The 21232-nt window shown below is 40.3% G+C and overlaps 1 protein-coding gene across 18 annotated transcripts in view; it reads left to right on the top strand.

Moving 5' to 3' along the window:
* Positions 1 to 21232, top strand: part of MYCBP2 (MYC binding protein 2) — a 217426-nt gene that overhangs the window by 141088 nt on the left and 55106 nt on the right. For 12 of the 18 annotated variants that reach the window (XM_083168825.1, XM_083168824.1, XM_083168827.1 and 9 more), the window contains 5 exons: positions 586 to 726; positions 6509 to 6583; positions 13586 to 13810; positions 14450 to 14582; positions 17058 to 17180. In XM_083168825.1, the coding sequence (XP_083024951.1) occupies positions 586 to 726; positions 6509 to 6583; positions 13586 to 13810; positions 14450 to 14582; positions 17058 to 17180 (697 nt within the window). The remainder of the gene's footprint in view (positions 1 to 585; positions 727 to 6508; positions 6584 to 13585; positions 13811 to 14449; positions 14583 to 17057; positions 17181 to 21232) is intronic. The other 6 variants (XM_083168828.1, XM_083168838.1, XM_083168840.1 and 3 more) reach the window with 3 other exon arrangements.

Here is a 21232-nt window from a genome sequence, read left to right on the forward strand (position 1 = left end):
ATTTCCAGATAAAACATTGTGCAGCATGATCTATGTTCTATTCTTGTAGAAAGCTTTCTCCTTTCTAAGCCTGTGTCAGGGATTTTCTTTTGCAGAATATGCATTTTAGTCAGAACATGACGTGGCATGAAAACACCAGGAGACTGTGCTAATTAATTTCATTTGCGACTGTAGTATATCTGTGTGTGGCAAATCCTGAACATGTATATAAAGTGCTAAGATGTATCAGTTGCTCCTTGGCTTCTATGTGAAGTTCCGTTTTGCTTCATATACGGATACATCAACAATGTAGAAGTGTTAGATATCAAATTAATCAGCACAATCTCCAGGTGGGTCCTAGTCGTACATTGTTGCAAATAATGTCCCTCTGCACTAGCTCATTTACATAGGACCTGTTTGCTCGCTCCCACTGCATGTTGTATTAAGTTTAGATGTATTAGTCTGTATTACTGCTCTCCCTTGTTAACTTTACTGTTACATTACTGGGCATTAGGCTTTACCAGCATTTGGGTCAAGTAGGCCTTTCTAGTACAGAAGCGGTCACAGGAGAGCATGGCTCGTTATTGTTGCTTGTTTCCTATTTAGATCCACAATGATGATGGTGTGTGGCTAAGACTGAATGATGAGACAATAAAGAAGTGTGTTCCTAACATGAATGGGTACAATGAAGCTTGGTGCCTGTCATTTAATCAGCATCTTGGCAAGAGTCTGCTGGCACCTGTTGATGTAAGTAAAAGGCACCCCCTATTGAGTGCCTGAGAGGTACTAATGTATATTTTGCAGGTTTAATATTGGTGCTCTCTCCTAATAGACAATCAGCTATAACATGTTCTGAGATCACTTATGTCACTTTTCAGCTGTGATTCAAATCAGTTTGTATAAAGCTATAAAATCTTTGTATCTTTGTATGTTTAAAGGTTAGAGGATCAGAAGCAATATTTAGTCTGAAGTGCAGCAACATATAGTAATGACCTGATGTCTAGGACCTATTTGGCCTTTTAAATGCAATTACATGTGTTACTGCTTTTGAATGGCCATTGTTCATAAGTGTTTCTGGCCTATATATATATATATATATATATATATATATATATATATATATATATATATATATATATATATATATATTCAAGATGATTTTGTTGTACATTCATAAAAACGTGTTGCAACACCCAACGCGTTTCATCCCCTAAGGGACTTCTTCAGGAGTTAACTAAAAACATTCAGAAAATCTTGGACGAGTAGAATTGATGAGGATAGCAAAGCCTTATATAAAGGCACAGTCTGGCTAGGTTACCTGTAGCCTTTTGCATTCGTTACTATGTTCCTTCTAATTGGGTAGTGCTGTGTGGTGTGTATGAAAAAGTTAAATTGCCTTAATAGGTTTAAAAATGGAGGAACTTGGCCCCTTCAAAGGGTATATTGATCTTAGATTATTAGTACAACGGTTCTTTCCCATTCAAAGGGGCACAAGGCCTATCCTTAAGCATCCACAGGAAAAAAACAGCTTTTTAGTGGGCCCAAAAGAGTCACCTGTTCAAGTAATTCAACAGTTTAGACAACTTCTATAAGTGGCCAGAAAAGTCACTTCATAGCCAGGAGTGTTCTTCAGTTAGGCACTTCTGGGTCAATTATTTGTGACAAAACGTTTTCTACACAGAGGTGTACCCTTTTATGGAAAGTGGTTGTTTCGACAGATTGATCCACCCTATACAGTAGGTGCTGTATCTGTTCTCCAACGTGTTTTGTCTTATACAGACACACAAGGTTACATGCAAAGTTGATGATCCTTAGAAAATAGTCACACCCCGTGCGTATTTCGGAATATTTCATTGAGGGCGGGACCCATGGGTGAACACAAAATGCATTTATGTTGTATAAACACATCAAACACATGAAATAAACACAAATCTATTTTATTTGTGAATGAAACCAGGTTTGAAAACATGAAACAAAGTTTGTGTACTATCGCAGGCACTGAATTTGAATGCCAAGCAATCATTTCCTTGCACATATTGGAGAAGTTGCCCATAGCAACCAATCTGCCTTTACAATCTTCTTACTATGGGCAACTTCTCCACCTCTTCTCTTTAGAAGGTTGAGACCTTATTTTGAGTGAGAAAAACTTGACTGTACATCAAAAAGTTATCAAAAAGTATAAATTAGAAAATGGAATATACAAACACTGCCATTTTTGTGGAACCTACAAGGAATACTTTCTTGTTTTCTTTGGAGCTGCTGTTGTATTTTTGCAGTGCACCATTCAATTGATGAAATCTTTAATACATTTTGTTTCATTTATTACAAATATGTTGGTCAGGGCCATAACTAGGGGGGAGGGGCTAGGGGGTCACGCACCCGGTGCTGCAAGGGGGGGGGGGCGCGCTGTCAGGTCCGGGCAGCGGGGTTCCGGGGGGGAGGGACCAAATGACTACCTTGCCCCGGGCGCCGGAAACCCTGGTTTCGGCCCAAGGTTGTTATTAAAATCTTCCTGGAGTGGCTATTTTTTTTGCTTGGGTATTGTTGAATTTAAATGTTTTCCCTGACACTGTCCCATCTGATGTGTCAGAAAACCCACTGTGTAGCTTTAGGATGAGGATATTCCTGCAGTTGCAGCTTTCAGGGGTACCTCTGGCCACCCTGCTTCTTGTTTCCCTCCTCAAGTGCCTGCTGTGCTGCCAATCCCTGCTGATTGGTCAGCACCCCACTCCCTGCCATGGCTTCAGACATTAGCGGCTGCTGGAGAAATGTTAAAAGGTTCCTCACCTTTCCTCTGGACCCTGGGGGCTAGAGAGGGGTGCAGTCTGGTCCACTGTCTGGGGGCAGAGTGCTACAGGGTCAATGTTAGTGAAAATGGTGCATTATCTGAACAGGTAACCTGATCTATAGAGGTGTCTACAAATCTATGGCTCAGAAATAATCTACACTAGGTGAGTAAGATTATGAGTGTGTGAGTAGAGCAAAGTATCACGATCTGTGGGATGTAAAATCCTGCTAGGAATAGGCTAGCTGGTGCTTATGAAAGATCATGTTTACCTTTATGATACTTGCTGCGGAGAACCAATAAGAATTATTTGAGCTACCAAGCAAAGAGTCTAAAGTCCAATTAAGATACCCTCCACTGGCTCAACTTTTGTTTTATGGTGTGTACACACTGTGATATTCCCTTGCTATTCGACTTAAGATTCGAGTGCTATACAATATTTTCTATCTATGTACTATTTACATACAATTCATATAATCTGCATTAGAGTTGCACTATATAGTCATTGCTGCCCTGTCTATCTGGGGATCGCAAGGTAAAAAACCTGTGCTATCTGCATACGATCTGCATGCGATTTATACTATATAGTCAAAATGTAATGTCAAATCTCACCGTGTGTACACAGCATAAGCCAGATTTAAGAAAGGTATGTTGAGCCAGATTTGTAGTGTAAACCTTAATAAACATGAAAGCCTGGTTAAAATATTGGCAAGGAACTAGGAGTCGTCTGCCTGGTATCAGTGAAAAGAGGACTGCAACCGCCTTTACTTCCCTGCTGGATTATTATTGTAAAAGGCAGTAGTGAAGGAGCTGTATTATCAGATTTAAACTGAGTCTCTTGTATAGTAGCCACATCTACTCTACCAGCCCAAAGGGAGAATATTAATTTGGATAATTTTTCAAATATATTTAGGCCACGGGCATTGATAGATGAAATCTTAAACCGTGTTCTCCCCATTTTTTTCCAGCCGGGTCGCATCAAGTAGTAGATTTGTGGGGGGGGGGAGGGGGTGCTGCACTGTCAGAGTTTAGCACCGCCTATTGGCTCTCATTGCAGTTAAAAAAAAAAAAAGTGCCGCTTACCTACATGCTCTTTGCCAGGGGTTGCAGGCTTTTTGCCAGGGGTACATGTTCATTGCCAGGGGGATTACCCCTCCTCACCGCACCAGAGAAAGGGAGCCCTTGCCAGGTGAGATGGGAGCCCCGGGCAGTTGAGATGGGAGACACTGCTCTGGAGATAGAGAGAGAGAGACACTGCGCCTGTGAAAGGGAGCCAGGCAGAGCAGTGGACAACCCACCCAATTTTGTTCCACCCTGTGAAAAAGTTTCTGGTGCACCCCCCACTGCAAGTTTTTGCAGTGAGTGCTACAGTTATACATACATAATAAATGTATATGTAAAACATTTTATTACCATTCTCACCATTTCCAAAAGAGTCGTCTTACACAATAGTAATTGATTTTGGGTTGACGTTTCGGCCATGAATGGCCTTTCTCAATACACAACAACTCTAGCAACTGTTCAGCTCCAGAGACCCTGGACATAACGGGAGACCCAGAGATAGGCAGAATAACCGATCCATGTATATAGAGAATATCTGTTACCAGAGAATGTCACCTGAAGAGGGAATGGGAATCCCCATCTGTATTTCAGTTTTTGTATGCGTAATTCTTCTGTAAGTGGTCATACAGATCTTGGCTTTTGCAAGGTGTGCGCCAGGATAAGTCTTAATAGATGTGGATCGTGTTACATAGAAGGGCCCACAGAGCACTGACCATCAGAAGTCAAAGAATAGGAAGCCATTCGAAAGATGGTGATAACATTTTCTTCAAAGGGATAAGGGCCAAAAAAAGATACATTTTATTTCTTCTTCCTCCTTCATGGCAGCCATTACAATGGGTTTAGGCCCTTCCTCCTATTTTATAAACCACTAAGAAAGTCTGCTCCTCCCAGTTTATTTTCCTGTCTCCTTGTGTGTAGTCAGGTTAGTTAGGTGCATTGAGGGGGTCCAGTGCTGCAGGCACCACTGGCGAGCACCTACATACTGTATCTTGGTCAGTGTTGTAAGCTTACAGACTTTTTACTCTGATACAAATCCAACTTAGTTAGTGTTGTTGAGGATCTTTATGAAGACATGCACTATAAATTGTATCCGTTTATATAGTAAGTTTAAATTTGGTGCGATTTCAAATAATTGTGATACTGAAAAGTGCTGTAAATGAGTTCCCGGAGCAATTTAATTAGCAGCCTTGCATCTGACAATTGCGTGTTACCACGCCAAAAGATTATTGATTGGTTGCTGTAGAAAGCATTTTCCAGCTTAAGCTCTGGGTAGAGTGCTGTCAGTGAGGGCTGGAAGCCCGCAACTCTCATCCGCATTTATTTTGTCAGATTTCTGCTTACACCTCAGCTAATTGAATAGCTCTGGGCACATTTAATTTCTTCCTATGGAAAATAAATCTAGGTGACCTCTCTAAATTATTGTCTCCTATTTATAAGGGTATCCTTTTCTCTGAAGATATTTATGTAATTACATTCTGAAATAATAATTAAGGAGAGGTGGGCTAAAAGTAACTGAAAAGATCTGTAATGTAAATAAGCTAGAGCAGTAGAATCCTTTAAAAGAAAATGTGTTAACATGTGTGCTAGAAAACAGCACTGACCCGGAAAACAAACAAATAGGGGGTCTAATCATTCTTTTGATGGAGACGACAAAATCATTTAAAGTTTCTGTAGACCCAACTAGTCATTTAAAAGCACCATAACCTTAACATTCCTGCAAAGGGGTATACAGTAAAGCATTTGCCGTAGTATATCTATCATTATATTTATCACAATAGTGTTCACCTGCAAGTAATTTTTTTTTTTTTTTTTGAATGCCAATAGGGCAGTGAATGTGGACTTAGTTCTCTTCTCTGGTCTGTCTACTCATCAGAGTCGGCAAATAAGATACTGTTTTTCCCATACTTTCCCTTGCTCCCAAAGTGGGGCTTTCTCTGATGAGAGACCCCTTAATTATGGATTGGATGCATGTATTGATCAGTGGGCTCTGCTCTACAATTGGAGAGCACCAGGGAGACCAAGTCTGGTCTGCTCTTTAGGAGTGGCACATTTTTGCCAATGGTTAAAGTACATATAAATTAGCCTCTGTTTTGGCGCACATATTGCAAATGTTAATTACTTCAGACAAAGAAGAATGTTGCATTAGCCCATGGATGGTTTAGCAAACTTTAGTTTGTGGATTGAGTCTTGTTTTTCTGTTTTGTTTTTGTACTATTTGTGTGTGTTTGGGTATTTGGTTGGTGGCGGGTTGTTGAAAACTACACCTTTTACTGAAATTTTTATGTTAATAAAATGGCAGAATACTCGTTGCTACCTTAATATTATGTATAGGGTAGGAGCACTGTAATGGTAGTAGTTTGCTTTATTGTCCTAATGGTCATGCATATTTAGGGTTTAGGTATATGAAAATGTTCCTGTTGGACCTTGTTCAATCACTCTTCTATGAATGGCATGACACACTACATCCGTTCCAAGCTTTGATTTTATTCTATTCTGTATGTGTTTGCAGTTTTCCTCACTCCTAATGTGGTTGTGGAGTCTTTTACTAAATATGTTCTACGTTCCAGAAAGTGCTCCGTCTTTTATTATGTATTCTTCTGCATTATTGGTATATATTATGCACCTTGCTACTCCCTCCCCATTTTCTCTGTTGATATTTCTCTCTCAAACTCTGTTGCTCAGAATATCTTTTATGCTAGCCATGGAGCCAGGGACTTGGACTTTTTATCTTGGACTTCTAAGACTTTTTTCCCTCAGGTGAGTGACTGTATACCTGCTCTCACCAGTATTGTATTTCTGTCATATGTCACATCACTGTTCTGGAAGACATTGCTCGTCTGTGTCTCTCTCGAGCGCCTCTCCTGGTATAGTGCAAATGTATGTTTGGCATCGAATATGTAAATTATCACTTCTGAACTGAAATTAAGCCATGTTCGGTGAATTTTTGTCAAAGTTCGGATATAGATTTTTTTTTTTTTTTTTTTATACTAATGAGTAGAATTTACTTATGCAAAGTCACTGAAAATATATGCTGTGTCTTCATACATCTTCGCTGCAGTTGCATCAAACAGCTCCTCTTGGTATATTATGTTACACGAGAATCTTCTAGCATTGGGTGCCTTTTTTTTTTTTCTTGCCTCAAATGCAGTGTTTGATTCCGATAGTCAGAATCACCGACAATCAGATGTTAATTCGACCATTGGTATTCAATGTTCTGACAGTCGGAATACACATGAATTGTATTTGGTAGAAATCCACCTCGGATTCAGTCAGTCAAAACTGACAGACGTCTTATGTGTCCGGAAATGGCCGCATTCACTCTCTAAGGCAAATTCACTCTCTAATGGACAAAACCATATGCAATGCAGGTGGGGCTGATGTAACATGTACAGAGAGAGTTAGATTTGGGTGGCGTTTGTACTTCAAACTGATATCTTTATTGCAGTGTAAAAATAAAGCAGTATTTACCCTGCACAGAAACAATATAACACCCAAAGCTAACTCTATCTGCATATGTTACTACAGCCCCACCTGCAGTGCATATGGTTTTGTCTATTAGAGAGTGAATTTGCCTTTGCGAGTGAACCAGAATAACCCTGTCAGTCACATTCTATCGTGACTGACAACTGCAAATGGTACTATTCAATTATTTTGATCAATTATCAATTTTTGTTCATGCTGATCACACTAATTATGGTCAAGGTTAGCTAAATCATTCCCAACTTACACACTAGTCGACCCGCAGCCAACTAGGCTATAGCCGATATAGTTAACCATATCGGCCACAGGTGGATGATCTTATGCGTACACACTGAACAATATCGGCCTCCGATATAGTTCAATGAGGTCACCGGGGCCCTTTGAACATGCAGGTCATTTGGCTGTATAGCCAAATTGGCCTGCATGTTCAATAGACATCAATCGTCTTTAACGATTTTGAGTGTACACACTCTAGATGATATAGTGCACGATATTGTTAAGATAGCCCTTTCTGAACAATATATTTCACTAAATCTAGTGTGTATGGGGCTGAATGAGCACAATGTGAAAATAACATTTCCGCTTGCCACCCTTGGGGGGTATAAGGTGAAATGCCAGCCGCATTTACAGAGGCTAGATGTATGAGGACACATTTGTATCTAGATAATTCATATCTGCACTTTTGATATGAGAGGAAGATAAACAGCGGAGGCTTTAGAATAAAAGCTTGGCTGGAAAGGTGTGAGACTGTAGTCTAGAAAGACAGAGAAGTAGATTACAGTAGCCTAGGTGAGAGATTTTTATGAGCATGAATGAAAGGTGAGATATGGCCTGATCCTGATAATATTGCAGTGGTGAAGAAAGCTGGACCCTGCTCCACTGGCCAGTCTGTACATTGCTTATATCCCTTGTAATACTAGTCAAATACTAGCTCTTGCTTTTACCATTGCCACTAGATAGTAATTGCAGTAGGTCTAGTGAACAGCTGGGGATACCAGTATCGGCCATTTACGTTTAATACTCTCTGGTAATGGTACCAGTGCACCTAGCATGCTTCTGCACTGGAAAGCACCAGTTTTATAGAATATAGGGTTTGCACTACAGTAGGTCAGTTGGTACCATTGAATTCTTTGTGAGTTCTTGGGTATAAATGGTGCTTTTGCTCGATTTTGCCGCTAGAAGGAAATGTTGAGCTACTTATAACTTGTGATTTCTTGTAAGTGTAGCACATTGAGAGACATGGACAGTTTTCATTGGTGGTTGTTTCTCTAGTGCAGGTTTTTTGTTAGGATTTTCAGAAATATATGAACGTTCTTCTTAATATTTCCAAATGTCAAACATGGAAGACAATGAAACATATACCATTATGTAGTATGTTCTACAACAAATTTGCTAAAAAGTCCCCAGGTGTTTTCTTTAAAGTGGAAAGAGGTGTCGATCAACGAGCCTTCACCATTATAGATGTAAAAGAACATACAGTAATAACTTTCTCACTGTAGAAGATATTCTCTTGCGTACCAGACACACAATCAAGCAATGTAGACCTACACATCAAGGTATCTTTAAAACGTGAAGTCTCTATAGGCGTACACACACTCAGGTACAGAGATTTTTAGGAAGCATATAAAGTTTTCTTTGTTCTCCATTGCCATTGGAGTATTGTAGGGGATTTGAGGCTCTCACGAACACAAAAAAATTGATTGCATTTTATTAATAATTGTTCTTGTTCATGATATCCTGAAGTCCCCTACTTACCAAGGATAACACCTCTACAGCGCTGTCTCCACTACAAACACTAATGTACACAAACACTGTGGATAGATGAATTTAGTATGGCAACCAACCCAATTGTATTGATAGACTCTGGTGAGGACTTGTCTTCTATAGTTGTCTTAGGCCTTTTGTCTTAGGACTTTTTAATATATTTGTTGTAGAACATTGTACACATTGGTACACATGTTTGAATATTAAGAGGATCCTCCTGTGATTCCCAAACCCTGCGAAGATTTAGCTACTAGGGAAGTGAATTTCCTATTCTAGCATTTGTTTTAATTCATCACTACTTTTGCTTTATTTCAATACTGTTTTTTTGTTGCAAGTATATGGATTTTTAATGTATTTGTGTGATAAATAAAGTTTTTTGTTTGAAAATCCAGTGAAAATCATTTACTAAACAGGGCTTCCCCGTAACTGCTATACCTGCCATTGCCTGCTATACATGAACTAGCTAAGTCTGTTGCCCAACACAATGGTGTCCCCGGTTTTAGGGGAATTGTTTTGGATGCCACTGCCAGTTTTCCCACCGCCTTTTTACTGTACACCAGGAATGCCCATAGTAGGCAGTGTGTTGCCTCTGCACACTGGGTTCAACTTCGTACAGCTTGAAGATAGATCTTATTAGTTGATCGCCAGAATGTGGAAAGTACAGGAATCTTTCAGACACTGAACAGGATCTTCAGTATTAATGGTAATGTTTATTTGGCCACAAATAGCTGTTGACACAATTCAGACTTGAAGTTAGTGGATATTATATATCTTTACATGAGGCTAAAAATCTCACTTTTATGTGGAAGGAGCTAAAGTGCCCAGTGTTACTGTCAACATATTAAAAATAATAAATTTTTTGGGTATCGCCAGTAGTCCTGATTTCGTGGTTTTCTTACTGTTCAGTTTTATAATGCATTTTCCAGTGCGAGATGGGATTAAAGTTTTTCTTCTGTAAATTTTGTTGCTTTTCCAAGGCTTTTGGTTACACATTTGTTTTGTCATTCCACCTTCATTTCCTTCAGTTATTTTAGTTAATTGATGTATGGTTATTTTATATGTTTATTGAAGTCCGTTATTTCAGGTCAATGAATTGTGGCCATATCAGTCAGTTATTACAATTTATAAAACTTTTCATCCAAATCCTTCTAGTGGAAAGCCCAGAACAGGATCCCTGTGTCAAAGTTCTTCCCAATGCACACACATGGGAGACCAAACTGGGACCCAAACCCCCTAGTATGCCTTCTGGGATGCAATGCTTCCACTAAAGTTTTCTTTTAAATTCATCCAGTGGAAGGCCCAGAACAGGCTCCCCAGGTCAAAGTTCTGCTCAGCGTATACCAAAGGGGGACCGGACTGGGACCCAAACCCCTAGTATGTCTTCTGGGGTCCAATATTTAAACTATGAAGTTTTCCTCTAAATTCATCCAGTGGAAGACCCAGAACAAGCTCCTCAGGTCCAAGTCCCATCTGGCACATTCCCCCATGAGGTCTGACCGGGAGCCTAACCCCCCTGGGCTATGCATTCGGACACACAGGTATGTCCGAATGCATAACCAGACAATCATAATCAGACAATTTACTTTTTTTACATAAGATATATGGCCCTGTCCCTGAAATAGGTGGCTTTTTTAGTGTAAACCCTGACCGTATATAAAGTTTGAAAAAAAGGCTGGGAGTAATCCATATGCCTTTGTCTCAGCTGGGGCCTATTATTGGTGCACAATCATCAACTTCAGTGCACACAAATAGATGTAGAAGCCACTGTTCCCAACAGCACAGATTTGTAAGTCCATGAAAAAAATTATATCAAAAATATTTCAATGCATAACCTGTGATCTTGGCATTGTGTTTGGAAATTAGCAACCAAGCTTGTTAAGTATTATACTGCTTTTCACCACTGTTTGCATCTTCCCTGCTGGATCTTGGAAAACTTCTCAAATTGAGAGTATGGGAGAAGGAGCACTGAAATGGAAATACTGTGATATCATGGCATTTTTCATTTTCAATGTCTAACCATATATTCTGCTGTGCCATTATTTTTCTTCTGGTTGCATTTTCTGTGTTTTTAATTCCTATAATTCGTAATTCCACAGAATGGTTATGATGCAGCAGTTAGGAGCTTTCTGCTATAGAGGAGAAGTTATAGTTCTGCAACTCTTAAGGCCCCCATACACTATGAGACTTCTCCTACAGGAGAAGTCACATCCAAATCCCCTTGAGTTGCCCAGGACCTTCCCAGGCGGCAGGATCACATGTGATGTATCGCATGTTATCCTCGTTCCTTGCTGCCGAGAGGGGATCCGATCTCCCCCTCTCTGATACGATGCTCATGGGACCACACATCAGATTGGATGTCATACACTTGCTGTTTGGGCCGATTTCACCCGATTTCTTAGCCCGATACGCTGGAATTTGGTTAAATATGTCCGACGTTGCATTGTGTATGGGGGCTTTAATATTGTGAGATCCCTCCCCTCCTCCATTTGATGTGCAATATGACAGCTCTGCAGTAATTTATAAAATATTGTTTTATCCAATCAAGTAGAAGTGTGTTGTGTCCTTGGGTAGATTTTCATAGAAGATGAAGGAAAATAGTAAATATTGGTCTATTGTTTCTACCTATTGAAATACAGGCTTAACTTTTGCATTGCCTCACTGATGAATAATATTGAGCTATTGTACTGGTTTTCTTTTACATTAAACTTTTAATTCAAATTAAAGTTTAACTTGATCTGCAATACTATAAAATCATGTTGTAGCATGTTTAAATCTCCATTTACTTAAACATAAGATTTCTAATTAGGCATTATGGTACTTGTGGAGTATCATGGCTCCCATCGCATGCCATATATAATGGCATGCGCTTTTTGCGTTTTTTTATCATTTTTTTTACAAAATCGCATGCGATCACATGCGTTTTTTTAACAGAAAAGCATCCAAATGCATTGAAATTAGTATCAAACATGTTCAATGGCCCCCAAATGTCATTTTTGAGGCTGTACCACCCCCACTATCAACGCGTGGCGAGCGGCGGCGGTACGCGTCCTACGACCTTTTCATACCCCCACTATCCGTGGAGTTGAGAATCGAAAGTGTGGCGAGCGCAGCGAGCCACCGAGCCCGAAGCGTGGCGAGCGCAGCCGGACACCTGTGAAGCCTGCGAGGGGACGCGTATACCTGTGAAGGTATCCGTGTCCACTCGCGGGGCTCGCCACGCTTCGGGCTGGATGGCTCGCTGCGCTCGCCACACTTTCTATTCTCAACTCCACGCCGACGTGGATAGTGGGGGTATGAAAAGGTCGTAGGACGCGTACCGCCGCCCCTCGTGGGCTCGCTGCGCTCGCCACGCTTCGGGTTCGCGTTGATAGTGGGGGTGGGGCAGCCTCAAAAATGACATTTGGGGGCCATTGAACATGTTTGATACTAATTTCAATGCATTTGGATGCTTTTCTGTTAAAAAATGCATGCGATGCAATGCGATTTTTTGCTATGCGATGCACATCGTGGGAGCCGTGATTATCCACAAGTACCGGCATTATAATATATGTATTTTAAATTTGTCACCTTCCTAACAATTAATAGGTGTCCACTCATACACTAAAATGAATAGGTTTCCACTAATACACTAGCTTTTTATTTATCCCCATAGCCCAGTGGTCCGCAAACTTTTTTGATTCACAGCACCCTAGTGTATCAGAATTATTTTTCACGGCACCCCTATTAGAAATTTGGAAAACATTAATAAATTAAGTAAATTGTGTTTTATATGACTGGTTTCACTTCTGTTTGTCATCATAGTTTATGTTTAGCAGCTACCATCACTGGTTTTGCCTATAACACTGATTATAAATACATTGCACTGATACGGGACCACCAACCTGGAGCACCCCTGCAAGGTACCCATGGCACCCATGGGTACCTTGGCCCACAGTTTTCCATAGTCACATTTAAAAAAATTCAGTGGATTACAAACCGGGTGCAGCGTTTGGTGATATTGGACCAATTCCAAATATTCATGGTCAGTGGGATAGGCTGAACCAGAGCTGGTGCCTTGCAAACATAACATTTGTGGACAAACAGAAGTGTGACCCTGTCTACCACTACATAAAAAGCCTAAGAGTGAGCACAGATTACTTCATTATTAGGATTTTATTTTATTTTTTTCAAATTATTCAAGAAAGTTTATTAATAATTTTCTTTAGAGAGGGAAGATGATGAGGGCTAAAAACTTCTGATTTCTCTTTATATTAAAATTTAACTTTAACCTAAAAATGGTATGAAGTGTGTCCTGCCATTTACTTCAGTTAATGATTTTCTTGTAATGCTATTGATGATACTGTAAGTGTGTAATCTAGTTCTGTCAATAGGTTACAACAGAAATCACTGTCTAAAACCATTGCAAACGTAAAAGCTTTAGACCTATAAAATGTATGCAGAATGTTTTTTGTATATTTAGCTGTGTATGTTGGACATTGGAAAGTAATGTGGATACCCTGCTCTTCTATTTTTTAGGATCAGGTTGTAAATGCAGAAGATATACTAAAAGACTTCAATGTGCACTGTGCACAGGAAATGACGATGGGAGAACACGAAGTCCCAGTTCTTAGGGGTGGACCAGGATTCTACAAGGTAGTGAAGACTGGGCCCTCTGGTCACAACATCAGAAGCTGCCCAAACCTAAGAGGTATCCCAATTGGAATGTTAGTACTGGGAAACAAAGTCAAGGCTGTGGGCGAGGTATGGACTCTTATAGCTACAGTTCATGACTTAAATGATGCAGCTTTTGTCATGTAAATACCAAAGTAATAAAAGCTACACTTTCTTTCCTTATTTTCTGTTATTTTAGGTTTTGCATTGTGCTAATATATAAAAAACTTGAATTTGTTACGTTTCCATAGGGTGTTTGAAATATTTACTGATCCCTGTCATGTGCATGTGATGTACAAGAGTATATTTGTGTGCTGTGCAGAACTGAGTAACTTGCTGCTTTATAAATGTTGTTAACCTCACTCTCTGTTTATGGAAGAAACCTCAATGTCTATATTCTCAATGGTGTTTCTTTACAGTGACAAAGTTCTCCTTTTCTATGTAAAGTTTGCTCAGGGTGTAGTGTGTCATGCTATTTCTCAATCCACTTGTGGAATACGTGGATGCCTTGGTTGAAATCAGGACAGGTTACTGCTATGCTTGCTATTTGTTCGCTGGTTTGCTCTTTTATATTGCTCTGCCTACTCAACCCGAAGCCTGTTTAATGCTGAAATAACCATATCTACTTCAGTTCGTACATTTGCATGCAGCAGCCATTACTGTTTATGACATGAGGCATTGAAATGTTTAAGATCTCCATGAATCTTGTGGTTTCTGTTTCTGTGCCAGGTGGTCAGTTCAGAAGGTACATGGGTACAGCTGGACAAGAACAGCATGGTAGAGTTCTGTGAAAATGATGAAGGCGAGGCTTGGTCCTTGGCTAGAGATGCCGGTGGCAATCAGTATCTCCGTCATGAGGATGGCAAGTTCTAAACATTTAACTCTCCTATCTACTTTGACTTTAAAATCAGTCAACTGATGACTTTAGGATATTTCCATAATAAGTGAATGTGATTTATGGTCTGAAAATGACATCTAAAGACATTTGTGCATGCGGTTTTGGGGTGCAATGCAGAGCTGAGTTTTGCCGTGAGACTTCACAATGGCTAAATGTGTACAGTATATAATTTATACTTTATGACCTCTTATTTTACTGTGCATAGTATTTTTTGTTATAATTTTCTATAAATTATTTTTATTTAACTGGCCAAAATGTTTTAAGTGGCCAATTTGTGTTTATCCTGTCCCACAGCCACTATAAGGGATGCAAAATATACTGTACAATTTTCCAAGCGAGCTAAGAGTCATATATATTTGATTGTAAGGGCGTCATCTCCTCAGCAGACCTCCATTCGGACAACTATTGCTGATAAATAAATATACAAACTCTGCAATTGAAACTATGCAGTGTTCATATATTTTGTCTTGATCTATGGCCTGCTTTGATATCTGATGATGTATGATATATGTGGAATATAAATTAATGCAATTCAAAACAATGGAATGGGATATATTGTCCAAAAATCTTTGGTCCTCCAGATTAGGGGTTTTTCCCCATAATTTGATGCATCATACATACATACATACATACATATGTGCCCACATACATCTAGCCTCCTTTCACATTAAACAGCTGGCGCAACTCTAGCTCTAGGTGTCTTTTTGCAACTTTTCCCATTAAAATGGGCAGGCGTGTTACTGGGTCACACAAGCCCCTGGTGCTTAAATACTGAAAATATATAACTAGTGACATAAGAGCTACATGTGACAGCAAGTCATTAATAGCTCAAATGATTTCTAGGTATATACTTGCTTAGTCCCACAGAATTGCCGTTTCCTGATGGGTTTGTGGCCGCTCGGTGCTTGCAGGCTCTCTGCCTGTTGGTAAATGGGCTGTTCGCCACTCTGTGAGCCGCTCTCTAAAAGCAGCTTCTACGGGCTTTATAAGTCAATGCTGGCGGCCTGCTAAGGGGCTGGAAACATCAGGCTGTCGCGTTCTGCAGAGAGTTGAACTGTCAGGATGGTTCACACTGAGGGGATCCGACCATAAACTTGCTGGCTGCTGTGTTGGGAAAACGAGATGACTGGAAGCAAGAATGCGTCGACGCGTTTTGTTTCCTAGCAACGGGAGACTTTTTCTTACCGGCTTGTCTATGCTACTAACCTGACAGCTTGACTACTATAATTCTGCTGCAGTTTATGGGCACTGTTCCCTCAGATTACTGGGGCGCCAGTTATCTGATTTATTTTTTAATGTTTAACTTTACTATTATGTTATTTTATTGCCATTGTGTATGTTAATATTTATTTTTATTTCTATAAATACCTTATGATACAATATGAGTTTTGCATCATATATTGAATAAGTGAACCATAATATCTTATTAATGTCAATCTCAGCGATGAGACTACCAATTACTTTTTCGTTAAAATGCATCTTATTTGCAAAACAGTGAATAGGAGTCGCAAGCATCTTCTTATGCACATAAATCACCATCACACACTGAATATAGGTATTGCATATATCATTTTAATCAGCAGAAGCTGTTCAATCATATTTGCAAAGCAGACACCTGGCTCTACAGTCACATAGAGCTCATGTGTTATGTGTAACACGACTTGTATCAGATGAATGATAGATGTATGTGGACACATCTGTACATATATAGGCCTGAGTGGTTTGTTATAGTAATACCCCTTTTATAACTAAAAGCCGGGGCGCACCCGGGATTTTAGACCGTGCTCCAAGCCAGATGCCACCGGGCTTGTGACCCCTTGCCACTCTCCTCCCAACCCGGCATAGTGCCAGGGGTGATGTCACGGGGGGGTGGGTTCTGGGCCAGTGCTGGGAGATGAGTGCAGCGCCGGCTTTCCATCGCAGTGAATGGGTTACCCATTTACACTGCCCCACTTCTCGGGCCCTCCCTGTGTTCCACCCTGGTCAGGACCTGGTAGGATGCCCAGGGAAAAGGGACCCAGGGTTTTCTTTTTTTCAGTGCGCCGTTTACACCGACTCTGACCTGGGTTCATGATGCAAAAACCCGGGTTATGCCTCAGTGTAAAAAAGGGTATTACTGTACTAGGAGCCTCTTAGTAAAACAAGTGAATTTGTAGATCACTAGCACTGATACAACTCCCAAGTATTACATTGTTTACTTCCTTTCTGGTCTTTAAAAACATACACTTGTTTCCAGTGCATCCGGCACTTGTTTAACAGGCAGTTAACCGAAATGTTAAAGGACCTTATAGTTGCTTAGTAGTATTGGGAGTGGGCAGATGCATTTTAGAAGCACAGGATCACAGGTACATTCTCTTAAAGGTTGACTACTGCCCTGAATACTTTACTTTGGAGATATTTTGCAGCTAGTGAAATATGTATCTGCTTATCTTTTCTCAGAGCAAGTATTAGAACACAGCTCTCAGACTCCGCCCCCAAGTCCATTTTCCATTCAGATATTCCATCGTAGTTCAAGTGGAAACATCATGCCAGGATTTGATTATGGTCTTGGAAATAACAAAGGTATGGTTTTTTTTTTCTGTTAATATTTATTTTTTAAATTCATTGTACAGTATTATGAGTGAATGTTTAAGTTAATATTGTACAGTGAGTGCATTGTAGATAATTTTTATATACAGTAGATGACTGGTGCAACTAATACTCTTCAATCCTATTGAACACTGTATTGTTCAGAATTACAAATAGTATCAAACTACAGTAAGGTACATATTTTTCAAGAGTCCCTTTTTTCCCAAAAGTCATAATTTTGAAATAACTAGTAACCATTCAGCCATTGGTGTACAAACTTGTATGAATCACAGCTCCCTAAAGTTTCAGGATTTTTTTCCAGGGCATCCCTAGGCTTTGACTTTTTAATTAAAAAATTTTGAAAAAAAAAAAAATTAAGTAAATTTTCTTTATATGTCATCATTGTATGTTAGGAACCAGACTTGCTTACATTTGTCCACATAATTTATATTGACAGCCACAAGCACTGTGGACCCACCAATCCAAGGCACCCCTGCATGTTCCGAATGCACCCCATGGTGCCAAGGCACATAGTTAGGGAATCATTGCTGTAAGCAATACTTTACACGTGATTCATTAATTGAAGAGACGAGTAGCTGAAGGCATTTTATTACATTAAGAAACCTATATTAACGGTTTAAGATAAATTATTAATTTTACAAAAGATATCCCTTTTATCTAGAAAATATGCCAGTAAATGGACTACCAACATTTAAAATAACATTGTTACTATGATCCCTAGGTAGTACCACGATCAGTGTTTGTTTGTTTTTTAATGCTAAAAACTGGTGGTGGGGATACCTGCATTCATAATACTAATGCCAGCATCCTGACTACCGCCAGGAGACCGGTGTTGGAATATCAGCATAAATGAGGATGACCGCGCTAGAATCCTGACTGCCTGGATGTGGGGCGGGTTTGGCCAAGGAAGGAAGGAAGGTTTAGGCGCTATGGGGGATTTAGGGTTAGGCTGAGGCAGAGGGAGGTTAGGGTTATGTTGTTGAAATTGAGGGTTGGAGTTAGACACTCAAGAGGGTTATGTTTAGGCTTCGAGGTAGGGGTTAAGGTTTAGGAGGGAAGCACAGACGGGAAGGTAAGTATACTTACCTGACCCCTGTGTGGATTCCTTCATTCGGAATGCCAGCGTCCATATTCTGAACACCGGTCATCCATATGTATCTACTAAAAAAAGAAATAAAAACTTTAATTTGGGCTTGTTTTTTTCCCCATTTTTTACTAACCTCGATAACCTTTATTTACAGTCAAATTTCATCACCTCACACTATTGTTTTCAATAATAGATTGTCCAGAGGCTGCAGGGAGCTTGCTGGCTACTAAGCAACAGAGCAGTGGCACAAATATACTGCTAGTTAAAAGAATATAGCACAAGTGGTGCAAGATTGAATTGTTCTCAGGCAACACACCCTCAATGTACTATAATAGACTATAAGGACATATACAGCTTCACAAACCATTTACTCAACAGACAGGGACTGCCACTTATGTGGCTGAAGTGCTTGTTTTGTTTATACCCCCACAAATCAATTATTTGGACTACCCCTGATAAGGAAGAGGTTGATGATAAGGGTAATGGTAGTGGGAATTGCATGTGCTTGTCAAAACTGATAATACTGGACTGCTTGTTGTTAAAATAACGCAGTGGTTCTCAAACTCTGTCCTCAGGACCCCACACAGGTCACGTTTAGCCGGGTCACCCGACAGGTGCGCTCATTACTGGCTGATACATTTTAAAAGATCCACAGGTGGAGCTAATTATTTCACTTGTGATTCTGGGAGGAGACCTGCAAAACATGCACTGTGTGGGGTCCTGAGGACCGACTTTGAGAACCTATGAAATATTGTAATAAAAAATTGCTGCAAATGACAAAACAGGGAGGTGTCAAGAAGGTTAACGTCCCTGCCTCTACTAACTTTGCCACATAAATGGAACAGATGCCTTAACAAATGTTGCCAGGATTTGGATAATAATTCCACATCAGAAGTGTATAATGCCCAGGTATAACAAATGCTTTATTTTTATCACAAACAAGAACTGTACCACTGGTGGATGACTTGCACAAACAACATCATTGTCATTAACATCCTCATAAATATCAAGTAGTGCTCAAATGTTTTGTTTTCAGGTGCCCTGACCTAAACCCTCTTAAATGCTCTTGAGCATCGTCTTTAGTAGATGTTGAAGTATTTGTATCATCATGACTGGCAGTAACCACAGCGCTAGTACTTGGGTGCTGCAACTGCTCTTCCTTCGACTGCAACTTATAGTGCTAATTATTTGAACACCGTGACACGACACCTACTGAATGTTATTGTTTAACACCGTGCCACCCTTTAAAATATAATACATAAAAAATAGTACTTTAAGCACCTGCCTGACCACACTGCAGTCAGCACACAGTAGCATGTGCTGGGTTCAGACGAGCTTCTGCATCTTCTCCTTTCAGGTAATGGAGCAGAACCAGGGCCACCAATGGGCCCCTCCATCAGACCTGGACCTAGGTATTTAGCACCATCTCCCCCTCTTGGCACCCCTGACCACACCCTCTCCTGCTGCAGCCAGTCCACAGTGCCACGGTCACTAGCACAGTACCCCTACTTTTCCTTAAGTAGTTAATGCAGTGCTCCTCATTATATTTTATTTTTTATTATCCCTAGGAATAAGTGCCCTCCTGCTGCAGCCAGCACACATTCACTGCTTTTTTTACAGTGACCCTGCCTGCCCTTAAGTAGTTAACACAGCAGTAATTCTTATTGGTTTTTTTCATGCAAAGTGCCCCATAGGCGCTGCAGCCCAGTATCCACACCTTCTGCATAGGGTGATCTGGTGCCCGATCAGTAGGGAGGTAAAAAATGATATATATTTTTTTCCCGCAAAACTAATACATAACCCTTCATTCACTCATCTCTTACGTTATATAACTGGGAAAGTTGAAGCTTGAATTTGTTGGCTCCTGCAGTTTTTTAACCGTAATTTGTGTTGTGTGCCCAAAAGATATTCTCTTTTATTCTGTTTCTTTGTATATATATTTCTGTGGAAGATGGTCCGTGTTACACACAGCAGGTGGCAATGACTGCTGTCAAACTCTTCCTTTCTAAAAAATTTCCTAATAACTATGCTTCAAGTTTGGGATTGGAGGGTTGGTGGTAGTGGTGGGATTGTGATATTGAGCACACTAGAGAAAGTTACAGTATGTCTGTACATCAAGAAAAATTGGCTTTTTAACGGCTTTTTGAAGCAAAATTATTGCAGAATATCGTGAAAGCTTTTCTGTCCAGTTTTTAAACATTTTGATTTTTATAATTATATGGAAAAAATAACTTTTATAATGTTTTCTGTTGCCCTGTTATCAGATAATCTCTTTTTATAGGTTAACATCTCATATGGAAAAGATGTATTTATTTAAAGAAAATATTGTTACTTTTCTTTAAAACAAAGCCTGGATTTTACAGCTTCTAAAGCTAAAGTGCCGGACGGGGTCCCGACAGGCATTTATTTACCCGACGTCGGGATCCCGACTGTCAAAACACTGACAGCAGGGTTTCCGATGGCCACCTGCTATTTTCCCTCGTGGGGGACCACGACCCCCATAGAGGGAGAATAGAATAGGTGGCACCGTGCCTGCAAGGGGCTTAGTTGTGCTCACCATGCTGTCTGGGTCCGGCCAGTCGGGATCCCGACTGTCTGACCCCTGTACCACACCCCTCCGTACACACGGGGCCATTGCAGACGAAATAGCCTGGGATATGGTCACTGAGCGACCATATCCCTGTGTGTACAGTGCGACAGTCACCAGGAGCTCGCTCACGTGACCAGCCCTTAAGTGGTCCCCTGGCAGAGTGTCTAGTTTTCATCACCGACCATCTCTGGTCGCCGATGTAAACGGACATTCAGTAATTTGGTAGCTCAGTGATTTATAGTTTAGCGACCAATCGCTCCTTGCACCCCATTTTGGTGATGGTCAGGGAGTGTGTCACTCCTGTTATGTCACAGCCCTACACTCCTTCTGCCAAAAGACAAGATAATA

This window comes from Crinia signifera, chromosome 2 (genome assembly GCF_055691185.1).
Source record: "Crinia signifera chromosome 2, ASM5569118v1, whole genome shotgun sequence".
In the NCBI taxonomy this organism is placed as follows: Eukaryota; Metazoa; Chordata; class Amphibia; order Anura; family Myobatrachidae; genus Crinia; species Crinia signifera.